Genomic DNA, 22931 nt, shown 5'->3' on the forward strand with positions numbered 1-22931 from the left:
TTGAAACCTCTAGGTGGCGCTAATAAAGAGTTATTAAAAAAAACTGAAAACGTTGGTTAAAAAGGGGCTCAAAAAGTGGTTATTATCTATATATTATCTAGCGCCATACCTCTATTTAAAGCTAAAAGATTAAACTTTCAAATCATGTAAATAAATCAAATTGAATGATCTTTTTTGTATTGGTGAAAAAATCATTTCTGTAAAACTTTTTTTTTTTAAGTAAAAATTCTTGTTTAGACCCGTTTGTTTTATGAAGTAATATTTGTGTAGAGAATACCTTCTACTAAAAAGATTGATATATTTACATAGAAAATATACCATTAATTTGTTATATTATTAATTAAACCCCTTAGGCTCCAGGGGTCGTATTTTTGAAACCATTCGACTTTGATTCGCATACGAAATTAGAGGATTTCACACGAAAAATCGGTATTTCTATTTTCGACCACTTCGTATGCAAAATTTTTTGCATGCGGTGTCTCGAATGGGTATATACCATTCGAATTTGAAAGTTCGTGTGCGATTTTCAATTTGATTCCGCCACTTGTCTTGTTTTAATTTTAAACGAGCTTTATTTTTTTTTTTAATTGTGTGAGTTGGTTAAGTATTTTCGTAATGTTTTTTGTTGTTTATTGAAAAAAAAATAACAATAATCAAAAGAACAATCTTGTGCAAAAAAACGTCGTCGATGCACTGGAAGAGATTGAAACTCTGGCAGATAGAAGGAATAGGATTTACTCTTGATTTCTTGACCCACTTGAAATGTATTCAGATGCTCAATTTATTAAATTATATAGATTAAGCAAGCCTATTACAATGGAATTGATGTGCTCTTTATGTGCTCCAGGGAGACTGTGTAATCTGTCCACAAGGCTTGTGCAGTTTTAGCTGAAAAATCTTCGGTAAATTTGCCCGACTTTAATTCCAGGTGCTCTGCCATAAATGAAATTAGTTCTTTCTTTTGCTCACTCGAACGAAATCGCAATATTTTTTATTTTTTAAATCCAACTTAAAAAAAGTCAATTCGAAAAACCCAAGAAGCGACATGAAAAAAACCTCAAAAATACCTGACTTAAATTTTAGGTTAGGTTAAAAAATCTTTATCGTCTTCATTCCGTTTGACATAGCCTCCAATAGCACTCCACTTTACTGCTACGTTGCCACTACATTTTATGTTCGTATGCGAATGAAATTTCGAATGCTGTTGCACTTTTTAATTCGTGTGCGAATTTTGCCGCTCGACTTTGTTCGCATTCGAAGATTCTCGCATGGTTTCGAAAATACGGCCCCAGAGCCGTTTTAATACCCGAGGTAGCAAGTAAAATTTTCACGGAGCGAATAAGGGAACTTCCCGTGGGTTGATCTCAGAGAGCGTCATTTGAAAAAACCTTTTCGTCAAGAGCTTTTATGTCCGTAAATCTTAAAAATTATTGGAAAAACCATAACAACGCAAATGAACCGTGATTAAAAGTTTCCAAAAAAACAGTTTTTTAATGTTTTTTCTTTCTTTGAAAGGAGCAGATACATTTTTCTTACTATCCTGTGCTCTCAACCTTTATACGTATAACGGTAAAAGCCACAAACAAAATCATCAAAAAATCGGTCAGAAAATCGGTGGAAACAAAAACTTCCTACGAGCTTCGCTTTTTCGTAAAAGATGTTTAAAAACTGCTTTAATGTTGGCCGGCTTTAAATCAGATCAAATTCCTCTAGTAAGAGTTGAAACTGAAGAAAGTTGAGAAGAAAATGATTCCTTTTTAGGACATGAAGACTCTGCAACCATTTATAATAAAATAAACAACAAAGCAAGCGAATACGTTAACATAAAGTTAAAATAATTAAACAGGTGAATGGCATCCATGGGGACATTAAGGATTTTAGCAAGATAATAGATTTAACAAAGAAACGCTTTTTTAAACCAGAAAAGGCAACCAAAAAGACCAGTGAAATTTTAAAACAAATGGAACAGAACAACACTTACTGCTAGCCAGACACGACAGATTTAACTTTTATTAAAAAAAGAACCAAGTGGAACTTTTAAAAACCGACAAATTATGAAGATCATAAACAAATATAATTTTTTATTAGAAAAAAAAGATTTCGTAAGAGCATGTTCTTATGGGTTTTATTTTGAAGTTGTGATACGTGGTACGACATTTCGTTTGATTTTTTTTGTAATCGCTGACAGTCCGTCTCCAGACCCTTCAGCACTGAAATGGTTTAGAAAAACAAAAATCCCAAAGTGTTTACTGAAGATGAAATGAAAAAAATATTTCTGAAGTTCGAGTGATTAATAGCCATTTCCAGACTCAGGCAGCAACTGAAGTGATTCATCTGGAATATCTGAGGAACGCCAAGAAGAAATGTCTACTGGCTCGCAGAGCGACATGGAGCTATTGATGATGTGGAGAATGTGCAAAATGAACAATTAGTATATATGAGCAGAAAACTCAGATTTTAGGCAAATTACGCTCCCTAGAAAGCAAGAATTAAAAATACCAATACCAGCTGGTGAAGTTAAACCTATTGATTTTTTTTATTCCTGGCCGACAACGAGTTTTTTGAAATCTTAGTATGACAAACTAATATGTATGTTGTACGCAGAACACGTGCTATTAAATGAACCATCTAAGCCCAACTCTGTCGATAAAAAAGAAATTACTTTATTCTTGGGATTTAAATTTGTCCTGGGAATTCTTTAAGTTCGGCCATTATTGAATTTTTTTAACAATAAAAAGGAGTCGATTTATTCTCCGGGCAAGAACCTTTCAAAGATGCCGCTAATATCGTCCTTTGCCTTAGTATTCAATATTATTACCGAGCATGCACATACATTAATAGAAGTTTTGTCTAGATTTGGCATTAATAAAATTAAATCAATTCCAATCGTGCAATACAACAAATATATGTCGGGTATAGATTTACAAGATCAATTGCAGTCCTTCTACCCTACCCATCGTAAAACCATACGATGATATAAAAAAGTAGACTTCATATAAGGGAAACTATATGTTGTACAATTTCTATATGTTATACAATAAATGTTGTAGACCGAAGATGTCGTTCCTAGAGGACCGTTGAAGCAATGGTACCTAAGATCCAAGCCAGGCCAATCCTAGCCAAACTAGAAAAGAGCCCATGTAATAGAAAGCTGCGAAAAAAATGCCGATGGTGTTTAAAACGTGGAATTCGTAGAGATACAAGCCTTTATTGTAAGACTTGTGCGGAACTGCCAGGACTGTGTTTAGACCCTTGCTTTATGGAATTTCACAATAACCTATGAAACTATATAAAAGATTTTTTTAATACTTACTTTTTTATGAAATATGTACCTATTTCTAGTTGAAAAAAAAACTTAGATATTTATATTTCTTTTTATATGTCTCTTGTAAAATTGTAATTTAAAATCAGAAATTGCCAGTTTAAAAGAAACAAAAAAATCAGAAACTGTAGTAGCAGGGAGTAATTCAACATCATATGCTACAATTTTACAGAAGAAAAACGATAACAAGGTATTGGTCGTCAAGCAGAAGGCTTCCCAAAAAAATGTTCAGCAGGTTAAGGAGGACTTACGGAAAAAAGTAAACCCTACAGATATTGGAGTAGGTTTATCTCTAGGTAAACCAACAAGGAATGGAGGAATTATTTTGAAGTGTGGTAGCGAGAAAGATATATCTAATATTCAGAATCAGATTCAGAAAAAGATGGGAGATTCATATAGCGTTGAGGTCCCCAAGGTGTTAGAACATAGAATCAAGGTAGTGGGTATAAATGAATCCGAATATCCCCTTTCAGAAAATGAGCTAATTAAAAAAATTGAAAGTCAAAACAACTTACAAGAGTCTGCAAACAGGTAAATTAAAATTGTACGAAGGTCAAAAATTGTAAATAAAAAATTTAACATAATCTTTGAAGTTGATGCCACTTCTTATGGGCTATTTATAGAAAGGGAGAGGATGAATATTGGGTGGAACTGTTGTCCAGTCTTTAATGAGTAGGGGATACGTAGGTGCTTTAGATGTTGTCGCTACGGTTATATTATTAAGGATTGTAAAGAAAATAAAGTGTGTGCTAGGTGTTGGGGCTCACTTGCGGCAGGGTGCCTGAGACATCCCCAATGGTGGAAATTAAACTAAAGGCTCAATTTTACAACCTTTAATTGAATACTTAAGATGCCTAAACGAAGTTCATTACTTATTATATAAAACTCTGAGATTATACAAAAGGCAAGAAGCGACTCTCTCCCTCTCGCGGGGCCGTTGCACACGCAAACAGACGTTTACCACCACCACTACTACTAGCGCACATAATCGTTATATATCTGTCTTTTTGGTTACACAGGAATATCGGAATGGATTCACATAACGTGGCTCGATTATAGTTTAAAGCAAGAGAGAGATGGACGGGCGAAATAACAGGTTTAAAACAGAGGCGCGTAACATAACAGAGGCGTAACATAAAATCATTCATACCGCCGCCCTTGAAAGTACTGCGGTAACTTTCAATAAACTTAAGATTAAAATACACTTAAATCGTATAACAAATATAAATCTTAAATTTCAATATAAATTGTAAACCTGAAACACTTAAGATTAAAATAACAAACCTTAACTTAACAAAGTTGGTTTAAATTTAAGTCACCTTGGAAAAATGGAAATGGCCTAAATTCCTCAAAATATTCATAAAAAGAAAAGGGTTTACTCTAGGTTCACTGTATAAACGCATTACAGAGTTATAGATTAAATATCATCATTAATTGGAAGTATACAGACTTTCATGACACTACTTTTTAAAATGTTTCCATTGGATGTACGCACACTAACCACACGGATGTTGCCGTCCTTTCCAGGATGCGTAGCAACGATTCTTCCGGTACTCCATTTGGATGGGGGACTGTTCTCATCCTTCAGCAATACCAAGGATCCAAGAAGATTCTGGTCTGGAGTCTTGAACTGCCATTTGGATCGTTCGTGAAGTGTATGAAGGTACTGCTCAGACCACTTTAGCCAAAAGTGTTGAACCATAGACTGCAGCATTTCATATCTGGTCAACCTGTTTGCTGCTGTTTGTTGAAGATCTACGTCGGGAATGAGGTTTAATGGATGCCCAACGAGGAAATGTCCGGGAGTTAGGGTTTCAAAATCATGGGGGTCATTACTGATAGGTAAGAGAGGACGTGAGTTTAATATCGCCTCCACTTGAACCACAAACGTATAAAATTCTTCATATGTTAAAGGATTTTTATCAGACAGTACCCGTCGTAAATGGTATTTAAAAGATTTAACTACACCCTCCCACAAACCTCCAAAATGAGGAGATCTCGCGGGATTGTAGTGAAATTGAATCATATTTGCCGCAAAATAGGATTGAAATTCAGAGGTTTCATATATTTTATATATTTCGCGTAGCTCGCTGTCCGCTCCAACAAAATTTGTGCCATTGTCACAATATATATGTTGGCATAGGCCACGTCTTGACACAAACCTTTTGAGCATCGACAAGAAACCTTTGGAAGTTAGATCGGTTACCAGCTCTAAATGTACCGCCTTGGTGGCTAAGCACACAAATACACAGAGGTAAGCTTTAATAAATTTTTTATTTCTTATTTTGGAATTCTTTATTAAGAAAAACCCTGCATAATCTATGCCAGTATGAAGGAAAGGTCTAGATGGATTCACTCGAGGCTTAGGCAAGTCGCCCATAAGAGTTGATAAAGACTTAGGGTTTGCCTTGTAGCAAGCTACACATTTGCGAATAACAGCCTTAACTGAGGATTTGCCATGTATAGGCCAGAAATTTTGCCTAACAAAAGACAAAGTGGATTGAGTTCCGGAGTGGAAATTCCTTTGATGTTCATGAGATATGACAAGACTGGTAAAAGGATGACCTTGTGGCAAAAGTATAGGGTGTTTAGCTTGATAGGCAAGCCTTGAATTTTCAAGTCGTCCACCAACTCGTAAGACTCCTCTGTTGTCAACAAACGGATTTAAAGACCTTAAATTACTTTGTTTCTTTAATCCATGTGTAGATTGGAGATCTTTAAAGTCGCTAGAAAAACATTCATTTTGGATTATTTTTACCATGCATGTCAATGCATTTTCACGCTCAAGGGGTGTTAAATTCCCACCTTGACGTGATGATTTGGGTGCTCTTGAATTATGAATAAATCTGAGACAATAAGCTATGACATTAGTAAGCTTAACATAATTGGAAAATTTATAAAAAATGGGATTTGGAGTAATATTACTTGAAGCAAGAATTATAGATTTGGGGTTTAATTCCAAAACTTCAGGATTGAACTTTCCTTTATGGTAATTTGAAATATGATTTTCATTGGTCCAGCTTTCTAAGGGTTTTGAAAGGAATAGTGGTCCGTGCCACCATAAACGAGAAGTTTTTAAATCTTGAGGATTAATACCACGCGAAATAATATCGGCTGGATTTTCAGCAGATGCTATATGGTACCAGTTGTTGGTGTCAGTTAGTTGCTGTATTTGAGAAACTCTATTGCATACGTAAGTTTTTAGCTGGCGTGGCTCTAAAGAAAGCCAACAAAGGACAATGGTTGAATCTGTGTAATAATTTATCTTAAATGGATTTAAGTTTAGAGCAGTTAGAGTTTTTGTCATTAGTCGAGAAAGAACTAAAGCGCCACAGAGTTCAAGGTGTAGCAAAGTTACAGCCTTTAAGGGAGCTACTCGGCTTTTGGCACATAAGAGGTTAACAGCAATATTACCGAAGCTATCAATTGATCGTACGTATATAGACGCACCAAAAGCATTGATGGATGAATCACTAAAACCGTGGAGTTCAAAAAAAATAGGGTTTTTAATCGTTACTTGTCGGGGAATTTTAAAATAATCAACAAGAGATAAATGATATATAAAATTATTCCAGGTTCTAAAAATGTCTATGGGAACTGGTTCGTCCCAATCTATTTTCAATAGCCATAATTTTTGTAAAAGGATTTTGACCTGTACTATCATGGGACCTAGAAGGCCCAAAGGGTCAAAAATTTGGGATATAAGCGAGAGTATAGTTCTCTTAGTTACAAACTGCGAAGTTGATTTAATGGTTGAGGTATATATAAATAAATCTTGGTTTGAATTCCAGGAAATACCTAAGGTTTTCGTACTCTGGGAGTCATCGTTTAAAATGTAATTAGAATCACTAGAGATTTCAGGAATTAAATCAAATAGTACTTCAGGGTCGTTTGAATGAAACTTTCTCAGTTCAAGCCCATAAGGTTTAAGTACATTGACAAGATTTTTTCTAAGGTTGATAAGCTCTTTTTTCGTAGCACATCCTGTTAAAATGTCGTCGACAAAGCAATTGAACATAAGTACATGGCTTTCAAGAGGGTAATCGTTTACACATTGGTTAGCAATTTCCTTTACACACCGAGTGGCTAAAAAAGATGAACTGGACATTCCATATGTGATGGTGTTGAGTTCAAAGTGTTGAATTTCTTGATTTGGGTTATCCCGCCATATTATGCGCTGTAGGCTGCGCTGCCTGGGATCTACTAGGAATTGCCTGTACATTTTTGCTATGTCTCCTGTTAAGACATAATTATGTTTTCGGAAATTTAAGAGGATAGAAAAAATATCATTTTGGATATTGGGACCCACCTTAAGAGTGTCATTAAGAGATATGCCAGTACTCGAGGTACAAGAAGCATCAAAAACGACTCTTAGGCGTGTTGTGGTGCTATCCAGTTTTTCCACGCAATGATGGGGAAGATAGTAGATGGGATATGTAGAAGATATGGATTTATCGGGATCTATTTTGGACATATGTCCTAGATGCAAATATTCTTTAATGAATTTAGAATAGGATTCTTTAAGTTCAGGGTTTTTATTGAATTTTATTTCCAAAGACTGGAAACGTTTTAAAGATGATTTCAGGGAATCGCCTAGTTCAAAAACAGTGGGTTTGATCGGAAGGTTAACTATGAAACGGCCTGTTGAATCACGAACAACAGTATTCTTGAAATGCTCTTCGCATTCAAGCTCCTCTTTGGAAAGTTTTTGTGGATGTTGCTCTGTGGTTTCTTCGATTGACCAAAATTTTTCCAGACTATTTTGAAGCTCGCTAGTGCAAAAGAATGATTGAGATTTGGCTTGGGATGTAGCTAACAAGGATATTGGACCACTTATCACCCATCCAAGCTTGGTTTCTTGAAGAATAGGATTGCCTTTGCCTGTTTTAATTTGATTAGAACCAAGAATTTCATAGAATAATCCTGCACCTATCAGGATATCGATTTCTGATGGTGTATGGAAAGATGTATCAGCAAAGGGCAGATTATTTGGAAATTTAATGTTAGAAATATCAAGAGGAAATTGAGGCGTCAGCTCAGTAATTGCATTAATGACTAATGCAGGCAAGTTTAGTGAGTAGTTGCTTACACTGGACTTAACATGTAACTGAGTACGCTTGTTGAGATTTGTCACATCTGGATCGATGCCTGAGATTGACATATTTACAGAGGTGTAGGGTAAATCAAGTTTTTTAAACAATTTTTCACTAATGAAATTTGATTGACTGCCATTATCCAGAACAGCCTTGCAAAGAATAGGTAGCTTATTTTTGTCATAAACATATATTGATGCTGTAGACAGTAATACAAATGAATTAGGGTTTTGATTAGTACAGTGTAAGTTTTGAGTATTTTCACTCATATTAGGTATATGTGAGTAAGTGGGTTCATTTGAGTGAATAAGATTTGATTGAGGTTGTGCATTCTGCAAAAATGACTCGTTATTTGGGGTATAATAATTACTGGGAGTTAAAAGTGTAGTCGGGTGGTTGGCATTTCGATTGGCATTTTCGCCTTGGGCTAAGCTTTTATGATTATTTTGGTTTGTCAAGTTGGGTTTAGGTTGTATCATTGGTAGGGCACGATGCGATGATTGGTTAGGTTGCTTGTCTCTGTCCTGAAATGAGTGGGATTGATAAGAAGATTTGCGATGGCTAAAATTTGAATTTGAGATATTAGAATCGTTGTGTAAAAGTGTGTGGTGTTTACCTTGACACCTTCGGCAAGTATGAGCAGATTTACATTCTCCATTTCGATGTCCATGTCGTAAACAATTTGTACATAAATTTGCCTTTTTTGTGTAATAAATAAAGTGATTATCATTACACATGGGACAAGATGGAATAGAATTCTGGGAAATGAAAGATTTTCGCTCATAAGTTTTTTCAAATTTACCATATTGTTTTTTGGTATTTAATTTAAAATCTAAAGATTCTAAAAATCGACAATGTTGTGATAAAAAACTTACAAAGTCCTGAGTTGTTGGTTTATCAATACTTTTGGAAAGGGTTTCCCACTCCTTTCGGGTTTTAAAATCTAGCTTAGAACTTAAAAGATGAATAATAAGTGTGCACCATTTATCTACAGGCTCATTTAAATTTTCGAGAGATTTAAAATGGGTTTGAAATGTATCTAGAAATTTCCTCAGTTGAGTATAGGATTCATCTTTTATTATGGGTAAATCAAATATACATTTCACATGAGAATAAATAATAGCTTTTAGATTTTCATATCGTTCCTTTAAGAGGGACCATGCAGTGTTATAACTATTTTCAGTTGTAGATAGAGAGTTTATAATTTGAGTGGCTTCACCCTGTAGGGTAGATTGTAAATAGTAGAATTTTTCTACATTATTTATTTGCACATTTTTGTCAATAAGGGAGACAAATGTATCTCTAAAATGAGTCCAAGTTTCATATGAACCATCAAATTTGGGTAGAGGTATAGGTGGTAAACGAGGACCATATTGCCCACCCGATTGGAAGAAAGGTAAGTTTGTGTGTTGAGAGTTCGAGAGTTCCACTAAATTAGTGCTTTCAGTGGTAGGTGGTACATTTAAAGCATTTATTTTTTCCAAAATTAATTTCGCATTAGAAATATTAGTGTAAAACAAATTTTCGAATGTTTCACGCTCTTGTTCTTGGTCTTTTGATTCATCAAACTTATTGTTTATACACACTTGCTCGATTTCCAATTGAATATGCTCAAAATCAGTTAAAATGGTTTCGATTTTACTTAACCGGGTTGTTAAGTCGATTTTTATAAGAGGATTGTCTAAAGAGACACATTTTGTTTCTAAAAAGGTTTCGAATCGATTTATTTGATTTGTTAAAGCGTCACGGCGACTAATTAGATTATTATAAATAATAATTTGCTCGTCCTCTTGAGGTTGGACAGATTGTTCGACATTACTAGGAATGTCTGCGTTAGATTTGCTACTTCGCTTAGTTTTAGGCATCTTGGAGGTTTATGGGGTACAGTGTACACAAAAAATAAACACAAATAATATTTATTTAGATAGGTAGTTTTTGCTTTAAATAAAGCTAAGGTTAAATATGCATGAATACCATAAAAATGGCGAGTAGATGGTGACTAAAGTCGAAACGAATAAATAGGTTTAATAGAATATAATTTACGTATAAGTACGTTTAGGTTAGTAAAGTAAACAAACACCAATTTTGATGAAAACTGGCATAATATGCAATAAAATGGTTCAATTGGCATAAATATTAACTTAAAATGGATTAGGATAATAAAATGGATCGGACTAACCTCGTTTTACTGCTTCCGTCAGACAAAAAATTCAATTTCGTCATGTAAACAAACTATTGCGTCATGCCAATCGGTGCGCCGGCTGCAGCGGCCGCTGGGAGTCGTACGGTCGCCATTTTTGGACGTATTAAAACGTTTGGGTTTCTTGGGTTTTGCTGCGAAGGACCATAAATTCAGCTATCCGGCTCGAAGGACCAACTTCTGTTGGGGCTCACTTGCGGCAGGGTGCCTGAGACATCCCCAATGGTGGAAATTAAACTAAAGGCTCAATTTTACAACCTTTAATTGAATACTTAAGATGCCTAAACGAAGTTCATTACTTATTATATAAAACTCTGAGATTATACAAAAGGCAAGAAGCGACTCTCTCCCTCTCGCGGGGCCGTTGCACACGCAAACAGACGTTTACCACCACCACTACTACTAGCGCACATAATCGTTATATATCTGTCTCTTTTGGTTACACAGGAATATCGGAATGGATTCACATAACGTGGCTCGATTATAGTTTAAAGCAAGAGAGAGATGGACGGGCGAAATAACAGGTTTAAAACAGAGGCGCGTAACATAACAGAGGCGTAACATAAAATCATTCACTAGGTGTTGCGGTAATCATGATGTAAAGGAATGTAACGTAAATATTGTCAAATGTGCTAATTGTGTGTTGTCCAATGAAAAATATGGTCTTAGTTTAAATATTAACCATGTCTCTTGGGATGTTAATAAATGCGAGTCATATAAAAAAATTGAAGATATTCAGAGAAATAAATACATAAGGTAGCAATTAAATTCAAATATTGTACTTAACACGACCATTGTCTACTTTAATTGTCAGGGTTATCTTAATAATAAGGATAACATTACCCTATTAGTCAATGACTGGAAACCTAAGATCCTGCTTTTAAGTGAGACCCACGTTACAGCTGAAATTGAACCTTGTGAGCTGGACATAGATGGGTACAGAATGGAACAATCTATTAGTAACAACAGTAGAACAGGCGGAGTGATGGCATTGGTAAGATCTGATGTACGTTATAAAATTAAAAATGTTTCGTCTGTTATTAGTTTTGTCTGGCTAATGTCTTTGGAGTTTTCTGTTTGTGGCGTGAAATATTTGTGTTCTGTGCTATATCATCCACCTAAAAAAGAAGAAGCAAATTTTTTAGATTTTTTCTCTGAGTATTTGAATGAAGTTAGTAATTTTAGTGGAATTAATATCATTGTTGGGGATTTTAACTTTGATTTACTTAAAAATACGTTTTATAGTAACAAAATAAAAAATATAATTTACACAAATGGTTTTACACAAATTGTGGAAACACCTACCAGAATAGCTCCTACGAGCCAGACATTAATCGATTTTATAGTCACCAATGACAAGCATCTGGCGCGATTTTGTCTATATCTCTTAATCAGGAAAACAACCAAAATATCAAAACCGTTAAACATCAAAGATCGTTTAAAAAACTACGACTCGCATCTACTACAAGAAATACTTCTTGCTATTGATTAGAACAAGAATAGCTCCAACATAAATCTACTAGCTGACTCATTGATCACTGATATTGAGATTATTTTAGACCAAATGTGCCCTAGGGTTCAGATTATCCAGAATCAAAAATATGCGGATAAAAAATGGATAACGTCTGACATTAAACAAATGATGCCAGAAAGAGATACTTTATATAAAAGGGCCGTTTTAGATAGAAATGAGGGTGCCTGGAAAGAGTATAAAACTAAAAGAAATATTATTGTAAACAAAATTAGAGTAGAGAAGGAAAAATTTTATGCACAATGCATAGACGAAAACAAAAAGAATTATAAAGAATTATGGAAAAATCTTAAAGCTCTACTATCAGGTAAAAAGCATATTTTGACCAAACAAATCAATTTGAACGGAAAATTAATCAGCGATGAAGCAAGCATTGCTCAAGAATTTAATAAATATTTTATAGAAAGTATACACATTATTGTCACTAACATCCCACAGTCACCAAATGTAATAAATAATGGTACCAGAGCTGAACCTAGTAAACTATTTTCCAAGTTTGGTCAAGTATCAATGAAAAAAATTAAAGGAATTCTTAAAAATTTTAAAAACGTTGGAGTTGGAGAAAAAGGCATATCTAAGCAAGTCTTGTGTGACGTATCTTGTGCTGTCGGTGATCGTGTCTTGGATGTTATTAACACTTCTTTAAAAAATGGAGTCTTCCCGGAATCATGGAAACTGTCTACTGTTGTTGCTGTTCCCAAAGTACCAAATACCATCAACTATAATGAGTTCCGACCAATTAATACGGTACCTGTCTATGAAGAGCTCCTTGAGGTATGTGTAAAAGAGCAACTCCTAAATTACTGTAACGAAAACTCGATAATTATTGAAAATCAGTCTTGTTTTCGTGAGTGTCACTCGTGTGAGTCTGTTGTCGTTAATATATGTGATAATTTTCTCAGAGCCATTGATAATAATAAATATATTTTAGCGGTATTCTTAGATTTTAAACGAGCATTCGAAACGATAGACCGAGAAATTCTGCTATATAAATTAAGCCAATTGGGAATTAGAGGTGATGTCTTGAACTGGTTTGAATCTTATTTGCGTAACAGAGTCCAACGTGTAAAGTATGGGAATAGTCTCTCAAATGTTGTATTTGGTGTTCCCCAGGGAACAGTTTTGGGTCCATTATTGTTCTTATTATATATAAATGATATGGTAAAAGTTATACAAACATGTAAAACTGTGTTATTTGCAGATGACACAATGATTTATATAATAGGAAACAATATTGATCAGATGGTAACTGATATAAATAGTGACTTAACCAACATTTTCAGCTGGCTCTGTATCAACAAATTATGTTTAAATACAAGTTAATCTAAATTTTGCCTTTTTACTAAAAAATCGAAAAATAATCAAATAAATATTGACAATGTGAACATCAGTGTAGGTGGGGAGAGTATTTTTTATGAAAATGAAATAAAGTATTTGGGTACAATTTTGGATGCAAATTTGAATTTTATGGCACATGCGGATTACGCCATGAGAAAATTGTCCAAGAAAGTTGGGTTTATTAATAGAGTTGGAAAAAACTTATCGATGCATACAAAACTCCTGCTGTATAATGCCATTGCTGTTCCCCATTTGCAGTTTTGCTCCACATTATTGTTCAACCTGCCTAAAGACAAAGTGAAACAGTTTGAAGTAATTCAAAATAGAGCAATGAGACTAATCCTAAAATGCAATCGATACACTCCTGTTATTATTATGTTAAGTGTGCTAGGTATGATGTCTGTCAGGCAAAGAATTATGTTTAGTGTGTATGTATTTATTTTTAAATTAAAACAACGTCTACTACCCACATATATTTGTGATAAAATAAGAGTGTTCGGAGACGTCCACAATTACTGCACCAGAAATAATACAGACTTTGTCCTTGATAGATGCAATACTAGTCAGATATTAAATTCTGTACTCAGCAAGGGACTTATTGAATTTAATAAGTTGCCAACTGAAATCAAAAGCTGTGATAATTTAAACCAGTTTAGGAGGCTATTGAGAAAATTTACCAGTGTGTGAATGTCTTATTTTATTTTTATTTTTATACATGTTAACATTTTATTCTTAGTTTTAGTTGTTTCATTTTATTTATACACTTTTAAACAGTAATTTTAGTTATTTTTAAGTTTTATTTATACATACTTTCTTTTACCGTTTTATCCTTATAACCCTTGTTTGTGTAGTTGTTGTTGGTTTGTATTTATATTTATTTTGTTTTAGTTTTACAATTCTACTCGTACTTTGTTTTATTTTAGACTCGTGTTTTATTTATACTTTTTCTGTAAGTTTTATTTGTACATATTTTGTTTTATCATTCGTTTTACCTTTATTTATGTAATTGTAGTTTATATGTGTATTTATTTTATTTTTATTTTACAATTTTAACTCGTATTTTGTTTTATTTTTGCTATTTTATTTTAGGCTTAAATTTTATTTATAAATTTTCTGTATGTGAGACTTTTTGTATTTTTTGTATATGTATGCCATTTTGTACAAGCACACACTTTTTTTTTCAACTTTTTTTTCAAATTATTTGCAATTTTTTTATTTTTATTGATTTAAATTTTTAAGTTTTTTTTTAATATGTATTATACTTGTATTATCTATATATTATGTATTACCTTTGTAGCTCAAGCTAAATAAATACATTATTATTATTATTATTATTATTATTAATATTATTATTATTATTATTATTATTATTATTATTATTATTTTTTTTTTTTTGAACAGCAACATATATTTGCATAGAAATAATTTTTGATTTGTTTTTTAAATATATGAAACTATTTCGACATGTTATTTTATAAGTTTTAAGACAGAGTTTATTGTCCTTTATTTTGTCACGATTTTTGACTTTGCAAAATTTTAATAAAGAGATTTGATAAATAGTTCCCAGTAACGCGACGTATGCTATGACTTTTCTATTTTGCTGTATCATATGGAATACTGGAATACTTATAGAAGTCACTACTAAAAATCCGGAAGTATTTGGGATCTGGCTATTCAGGAAAATGCTTAAAACATCATGGACAGCTTACATGACCAACATAGAAGAATTAAAAATTATGTAAAAGTTATACACCCCATTAAAAAAAAACAAAAAGGTATTGGGTAAAAACGGTAGAAAAAAAGCATCGTGGTTATAAAACCCACGGAATGGTTTATGAAAAACTCAGTAGAATTGTTCAAAAAAATTTATAATTTCTAACACCTGAAGAAGGTGAAAAATAACTTACAATGTATCCTCACTTATCCATCTCCTGATCTGCTTATTTGTAATAGATATTATTATTTATTTATTTAGATTTCATTATATTTCTAGATAATGTAATTATTCTTTTTTTATTAGTATAAGAGTAGTTTCATACTAGACTTTTTAGAACTTTCTTTGTTGTATTTTCGGAATTATGTAAATAAAGAATATTATTATTATTATTATTATTATTATGCAATATACCAGCGGAGTTATAGCATGAGTATCCAGTAGCAAAAAAAGTTATAGGTGACCTCTTGAAAAAAAGGTTATAATTTAAAACATATGCAGAAAAGCCTAAAAAATTTAAATTTAAATTCACTCATGACCCCAATGTTTCTAGATTAGTAAGAATTAAATATATATTTGCTTACACTGGTAAGATAATTAAATTTTAAATAAAATTTAATCCTTATTTAACACCTAATATTAACCCAAATCACCTAAATAAATTTCGGATTTAAATTTTGGGTTTGTAATTCTTTATAAGATTAATTTATAATCAGTTTACCCTTTTTATAAAAAGTAATTTAAAAACCCAAAATTAGTATCAAATATATAATCTATAGGTAATCTTAAAAACTGTTCCAAAACCGTTTTATTGAAAAAAAAAACGCTTTGAACCTTGCTTAGTATAGGTTTAAAGTGATATAACTATAGTTATAAGTTTTCTTTTTATTCTAATTAAATCCACTACTAAAAATTAATATTAATTTTCTCGAGAAATTTACAAATTTATATCTTTGTTTCAGATACAACTTCAGTTCGAGGCGTTCAAACTTGAAACACCGAACGACTGCGAGTCAAATTTTGTCGAAGTATTCTCGAACAATACAATAAATTCGAAAAAAAAATTCTGCGGGTCAATGGCCGATACAGTATTATCAGAAGTTAACCATAACGTGATGATAGTTCGATTTTATTCCCAACACTCTCGAGGATCTACTACGTTTGCCGCAAATTTTACTGCTTATAGGGACTCAAAAAAAGGTAAAAGGCGCTACATCCCTATATAAAAGATTTTAACGAAAATGTATTAAAAGTAATTCTTTTTGTACTCGCTAATAAATAGTAATACTATATAAGCATGAAAATACCGCTTTTTGTATAGAATTTAGTTAATTTAGTTCCATATAATTTTTTTTTTAAATTTATTACTAAATATCTTTATTTTTTAAAGATAAAACAAACGCAAAAAGATGCCTCGATAATGAATTTGATTGCGAAGACTACACCTGCATATCATCCACTTTAAGGTGTAATGAGCGATATAACTGTAGGTTTAGATGGGATGAAGAGGGATGCCATGTAAGTAGAATTCTAAATCATTTATATACTTTATTATCCAAAACAACCAGGAACCTATACAGAGTGTCCCCTTTCAAATGGTCAAAATAGCTCGAGTATATATAGGAGCCATAAAGAAGTAGTTTGATATAGGATACCGACATAGCGCCGTTTCCAAAATACAGGATGTTGAAATTTTTCAAAAAAATCGTTTTTGTCCTCTGTATTAAAATGAAACTTTTAGGTTTTAAATGATAGGTGGTGAGGCAACTTTTTGAGAAATTGCAGGTAATTTAACCTATCCAGGACGGAGTTGCAGCACATGTATATTAATTTTAAAAAAAGATGCAACACTGTTTTTTGAAAAAAAAAATTTTTTTCGAAATAACTTGTTCATTTCTAATAAAACAAATCCCTTGCGTTTTTCCGCTCTAACGCATCGTTTTCGTGCAAAAAAAATAAAATTAATACAAGGATTCTTTAAAACTTTTTTGTTACAACGAAAATTTTAATGTCATTACAATAAAACATAAATAATTTAACTAAACAATAAACAATTTAAATAAAAAATAAGAAACAACTTAAAATAAATAATTTAAGTATTTAAAAAAAAATCAAACAATAAACAATTCAAACCAAATACTCAAAGTATCCTCATTTTCACACATTTTCTGCACCTGTGGACCCAAGATGTACGCGAGTAAAAACCCCCGTATCGTTTATCAGAAAGTCCGCAGCCACCACAACTCTAGCAACTAGGTCTTCTCTATTGGTTACAGGTGTTGCGTAGATACACTGTTTCATGGGGTCCCCAGAAAAAAAACTCTACAGGTGTCAGATCAGGTGACCTTGCTGGCCAGGGGACTGGATCATCTCTACCAATCCACCTGTTGTTGTAGTTCTCATTCTCATTCGTACTGGAACCAGAGTTCTCCTCTGATCTCTAATATTCTCTCTGACCACATTATTTGCAATTGGGTATGGTATCTCCATTTTCTGCAAAAATTGACTTCCGATTCGATCTCCTAAAAAAGTGACTCCCATATCGTAAAAATACGATAGTAGGCATGCACCGACACTAAACATGAGAAAAACATGTACACACTTTATAATTATTATTATTTAAAACCAAAAAAATTCATTTAAATCGGTTAAAGCGTTTTTAATACAAAGGGAAAAAAACGATTTTTTTGAAAAATTTCAACACCCTGTATTTGAGCCCTGTTAACGAGGCACTTCCAACTATCTACGTCCTATCTCAAACTACTTTTTCATGGTTCTTGTAAATACTGTATCATTTTTGACTAGTTGAAAGGGGACACCTTGATTATAGTAATCTTATTAAAATGAAATCCAGAAGTGTCCAGAAGAAGTGAAAACTTGGCAAGTATGGACTTTTTGGCCAAGCAAATAATTACCAGAAATAAAAAAGACTCATCTTTCCGGACAAAATATGTTAATTTTGTCCGGAAAAGGCCAATTAGTTTCTATAAACTTTAGTTAAAATAGCAGTTTTTAGAGAGAAATTTTCTTTATAATAAGAAACTTTTCTGTTAAAAGCAGAAAATGTATTGAGAAATTTAAATTCGATTCTTAAATATCTTCATGTACAATATTTTAATGTACATTTATATTTTACTGATTAATGCTAACATGAATACATTTATTTTTTCAGGATTCCATTCTGGTCAGTTACCCTCATAAGCAAAAATCTAAGTATCGTGTTCAGTTGTGAATTTTGTAGTTACTACAGTTTTTTTTTGGTGATTTTCAATCACAATTTGTTGCGCTTGGATTTTTGGTAGAATATCGCTCTTTGGCTCTTGAAATCCACGTTTTAAATATTATTTACTACGCTTCACACGAATGTCTCTAAGCAGACGTAACGAATAAAGTAAACTCATTTTTTTAATATTTTTTTTTTGCTTTATTTAAAACTGGATTTCATCACACAGCTGCCCCGCCCTATTATATATCATGTGTGTAATGTCTTACATTTCTTCTTTAAATGTAAATATTTTAAAACAAATTTAATAAAAAGTGATTATTTAAAGAAGAAATGTAAAGCAAAAGCGATTTTGTGTGAAGTTTTATATTTTCTATCGCCCTTAGTAGTTATAGGTTTTGCTCACTTTTTACATATTTTTACCATCAGTGTTAAACAAAGAAATAATTACATAGGGAGCTTTAGCTAGCTTAGTCACAGCCTAGTTTGTGAAAAATAAAAATGACTGTACCTTTACCAAAATCAGATAAGGCCACAACATTTAGAAAATTTGTTAAAAGGTATGCAAGGTTTTCAGCTCATTTGAAAACTTAATCTGCGAAGTAAAAAGATATTTTTTGTGAGGTCCAGACACAGGGTATATAAGTTTTAAATTAAATATTAATGAATCAAACTTTAAAAAAAACTTTTATTAATGTATATTTTTCTCCTTCCATCCTGCTTTTAAACTAAAAATAGACAAGTACTGAGCCTAAAATAATAAATCAACGTTTAGCATAATCTGGTAGACGCTCGCTTACAGGTACGTAATTTATTACCTTCATATTTTGTTTTAAAATCTACATATAACTCATAAAAGGTTTACTGTATTTTGGAAAATCAAGTAATTGATGTGAATTAGTAAGGAAAATTTTGGATTTTTACAATTAAAAGGTATTAATATATGGACAGCAACTATAAAATATATCAATTCTTATCTTGCTTTTTTTCTTGCTATTTTTCCGAACTTTTTTGAAAAGTATTTAGCAAAAAAAATTTAATTATTGAGAAGGAATTTGGAGTTGCAAATAATAGGCCAGTATAAAGATTTTCTTAAAGTTTTTAATTTTTTAGTATGTTTTTCTATTAAAAAACTTTCCTTTAGATATGACAAGTCATTTCATGGAAAATACTTTACTTAAATTATCAGGAAAATATTTGGATTTGACTAGTTGAAAAAATACATAAAGTACGTTTAGAAAAGATGCATATTTATATTTCTTTTATTATTTTATCTATACTGGTTATTTTTATGATTTTTTTTGGCTATTGCAGAAATTTTTTTTAAGATATGGCAATAAAACACACTTTATAGTGTCATAAAAAAATGTTCGCCTATTTTGACAGGGGCAAAACAATATCATTCCTCTTTAATAAAACATAAATAGTTTTTTTTTAATAAAATATGCTAAGATAATACTCTAAGATACTATAAAGAAGTCAACATTCAAAGCTAAATTAATGTAGATCACGTATATTAGAGAAAAAGGCAACAACATCGCAACGCCGCGCCGTTCGATCGCATTGTTGATTCTTCCGACACAAGTAATTTTTACCAGTGACGCCGTCAAAAAATATTTACATGATAAATAATTATTATTAATACATTATGCATTAAATTATAGACAATATTACCATTTATACATTCTTTATGCATTTTTTAACGTTATAATTAGAGTAAAGGTATTTATCTAATAAAAAGCATTTTTATGGCAAATCAATATTTTAAAATTATTATGAATTTCTTAATAAGTTTTTATTATTTCACGTTTATGACGACGGTTGTCCTTTGATATGATGTTATGACAATATCGGTATTTGCTTGTGAAAAGATCGTGTTAAATGTCCTTTTTCCCATGATGCGGTACAAGCCGCACAAGGTATTACTATCGTAACAGTTCGTAAAAACACTGAAATGCCGCAACCTTTCTCTTTTTTCAACAAAAAACTAAAGAAAAAACATAAAACAATGCAAATTTTTGCAAATGATAAATGTAAACACAAAGCCGTTTGTCAAGATGGGATTTCGTAAAATGACATCAGCTTTTGCCTGCACTGTTGCATTTCGATTTTTTTAGGTCTTTTACGAATAAGAATATTAATTTTTTGCCTTGAAGATGTTATTTTTGCGTTTAGAATAACATATATCGATTTTTACTTTTTATTTTTAATCCAAAATCTAAAATCAATAAGTTAAATTAACATTAATATATGTTGATATATAGTTGAAAATTTTCTTCTTTTGAAAATGCGTGTAAACCTTGATAACAGAGAATCGATGAATATGTTTGTAAACAAAACACCCCCTTGTATCTGTGCACATGATGTTGTATACTAATTCTAGCCTTTCAATGGTCTAAGTTTTACATCTTATCTATTTAATATAATTTATATTTAATTTAAAGATCACGCCAGTTTTCCGAACTAAATTGAATCAAACATGAATTGATCATGGATCTCGATATAGTCACAAAGGTCCTGTTGTTGCAACTGGGCCTCTTGTAGAAATAACGCATTTCTCCAGATAACGATATTGGGGAGTAAAACAGCATACCCAAACTTGCACGCTTGTAGACTACCTCTGACATGCTGTGAATCATTCTCCAGTCCAGGATATCGAGTCCGCATACGAGTTTCAAAATTGCCCTTTGGAGAATACAAAGCGTCCCAAACATCCTTTTAGGTTGGCTTGTGATGTAACGCCACTGTGCTAACCAGGTATTCTCTTTCAGGTAGGTCTCTTCATAGCTAATCTTGAGTGCTTGTCCGACTCTGTGATTAGATAGACGAAGCTCTTTCGAACTTTCGACGGAAAACGACAGCTATTCCTCCAAACATTTATAAATATTTAGCCTTCCAATACAGACCATACTCAGCTAAAGTAGTAAGAAAGTCTTACTGCACTTTATAGTTCATGCCAAATCAACTTTTTTGGCCATTAGAATGATGAGCAATGAATTCACCGAATGTCAAAAGTGACTCTGGTTTAATTTGCCCCAGATAAGCATCTTCGTTGTTCCTTTAATAAGAACCCAGTCAGTAAGTGAATGACTCAAACTTTATCGGTATGCTATTATACTGACAGACCCTTTCGTCTCTTAGTATCATAGAGCCAAACCAGGTCACCGTTGTTGTACCTCTAGTCTTTGGCGTAGTCCTGATATGCGACTTTTATCCAATCGCTGGCATCTTGATCGGAATTACGAACTTGACTATTAATTACATCAATTCTTCTATCCAGCTCACTGACACATCAGATCGTATGGCAGACGGAGTTCTCTTCCCATCACTATTCGAACCTAAGACTTTGCTGTGCTTTTATAGATGTCTGATCGATAGGCCAGTATCTATATGGAAGAAACCTATCCCAATCTCTTTAGTGACTAGAGACTATTTAGGCGAAATACCTGTTAATGGTTCTATTGATTCGTTCCACCATAGCATCTGATTGCGGATGTAATGCAGCTCTCGTTTTTTTTTTTCTGGAACAGGCTGGATTCAAAATATCGTCTGTAATCTGAATGCAGTTCTAAAAGGAATCCTTAATAAGATCTATTCCTTTATTAAGGCGATGGCGATAGTAGATGTTGACTTTCTGGCTTGGTAGAGAGTGCGCCGCGCCGCAACCCACTTACTCAAATAGTCCATCACAACCACGATGCACTTATAAGTGCCTTTTATTTGGAAAATGGACTAGCAAAGTCAATAGCAATATTTTCAAAGGGACTTGCTACGTTATACTGGTGCATTAAATCTTCTGCTTTCTTTAAGGTCCATTACTTAAGGCACAAACTACGTTGCTATTGATCCAGTAAAATCTTTCTTTTACTTCTCTCATGGTCTTTCTTATTTCTAGATGTCGTCCTAATACAGCGGCATAGATTTATTTTAGTACCGCAGAAATCTGAATTTGTAAGCCTACATTCTTTCCTCTTTGACGTGATGGTCAACTATTTTCCGCTGTAAGAATTCTTCTTTGAAAATTGGAAAGTTCCATTTTGCCCAATATGACTTGACATTAGAAGAATATTTGACAACTTTTACCCAAGTTGGCTTCTTCCCATTTTTTTTATCTAGGTTAGGGCTATCTCGATATTGGAATCTTTTTCTTGATTTCTTATATACGTCATCCGGGGTGAAGTGGATCACTAATATGACAAATTTTGAAAAAACTTCTAAACCGGTTAAGCGATTCAACTAAAACTTGAAATTTAGATTCCTGCACATCTCGTCGATCAAATGTCGTTTTTTTCGGTTCTTGTGTTAAATGTTATATGATTTATTTTTAGTCAAAGCATGATCCACTTCACGTTAATATGTTGATACGGTGAAGTGGATCATCAATTTAAAATCGCCCGAAGTTCATTTTAAACGAGCTAACGGGGAAAGTGGATCACTCAAAAATAAAAAAAATATATTTTTTAAAGGTTGTATGGCACTTCACTAATAAAGGAACATGCCTGTATAGAAA

General features: G+C 32.6%; 1 protein-coding gene across 2 annotated transcripts in view; it reads left to right on the plus strand.

Moving 5' to 3' along the window:
- LOC126737743 (neuropilin and tolloid-like protein 2) overlaps nt 1–22931 on the plus strand; it is a 622239-nt gene that overhangs the window by 547934 nt on the left and 51374 nt on the right. For both annotated transcript variants that reach the window (XM_050442771.1, XM_050442764.1), the window contains 2 exons: nt 16161–16398; nt 16589–16716. In XM_050442771.1, coding sequence (XP_050298728.1) covers nt 16161–16398; nt 16589–16716 — 366 coding nt within the window. The remainder of the gene's footprint in view (nt 1–16160; nt 16399–16588; nt 16717–22931) is intronic.

This window comes from Anthonomus grandis, chromosome 1 (assembly GCF_022605725.1).
Source record: "Anthonomus grandis grandis chromosome 1, icAntGran1.3, whole genome shotgun sequence".
NCBI classification, from domain to species: Eukaryota; Metazoa; Arthropoda; class Insecta; order Coleoptera; family Curculionidae; genus Anthonomus; species Anthonomus grandis.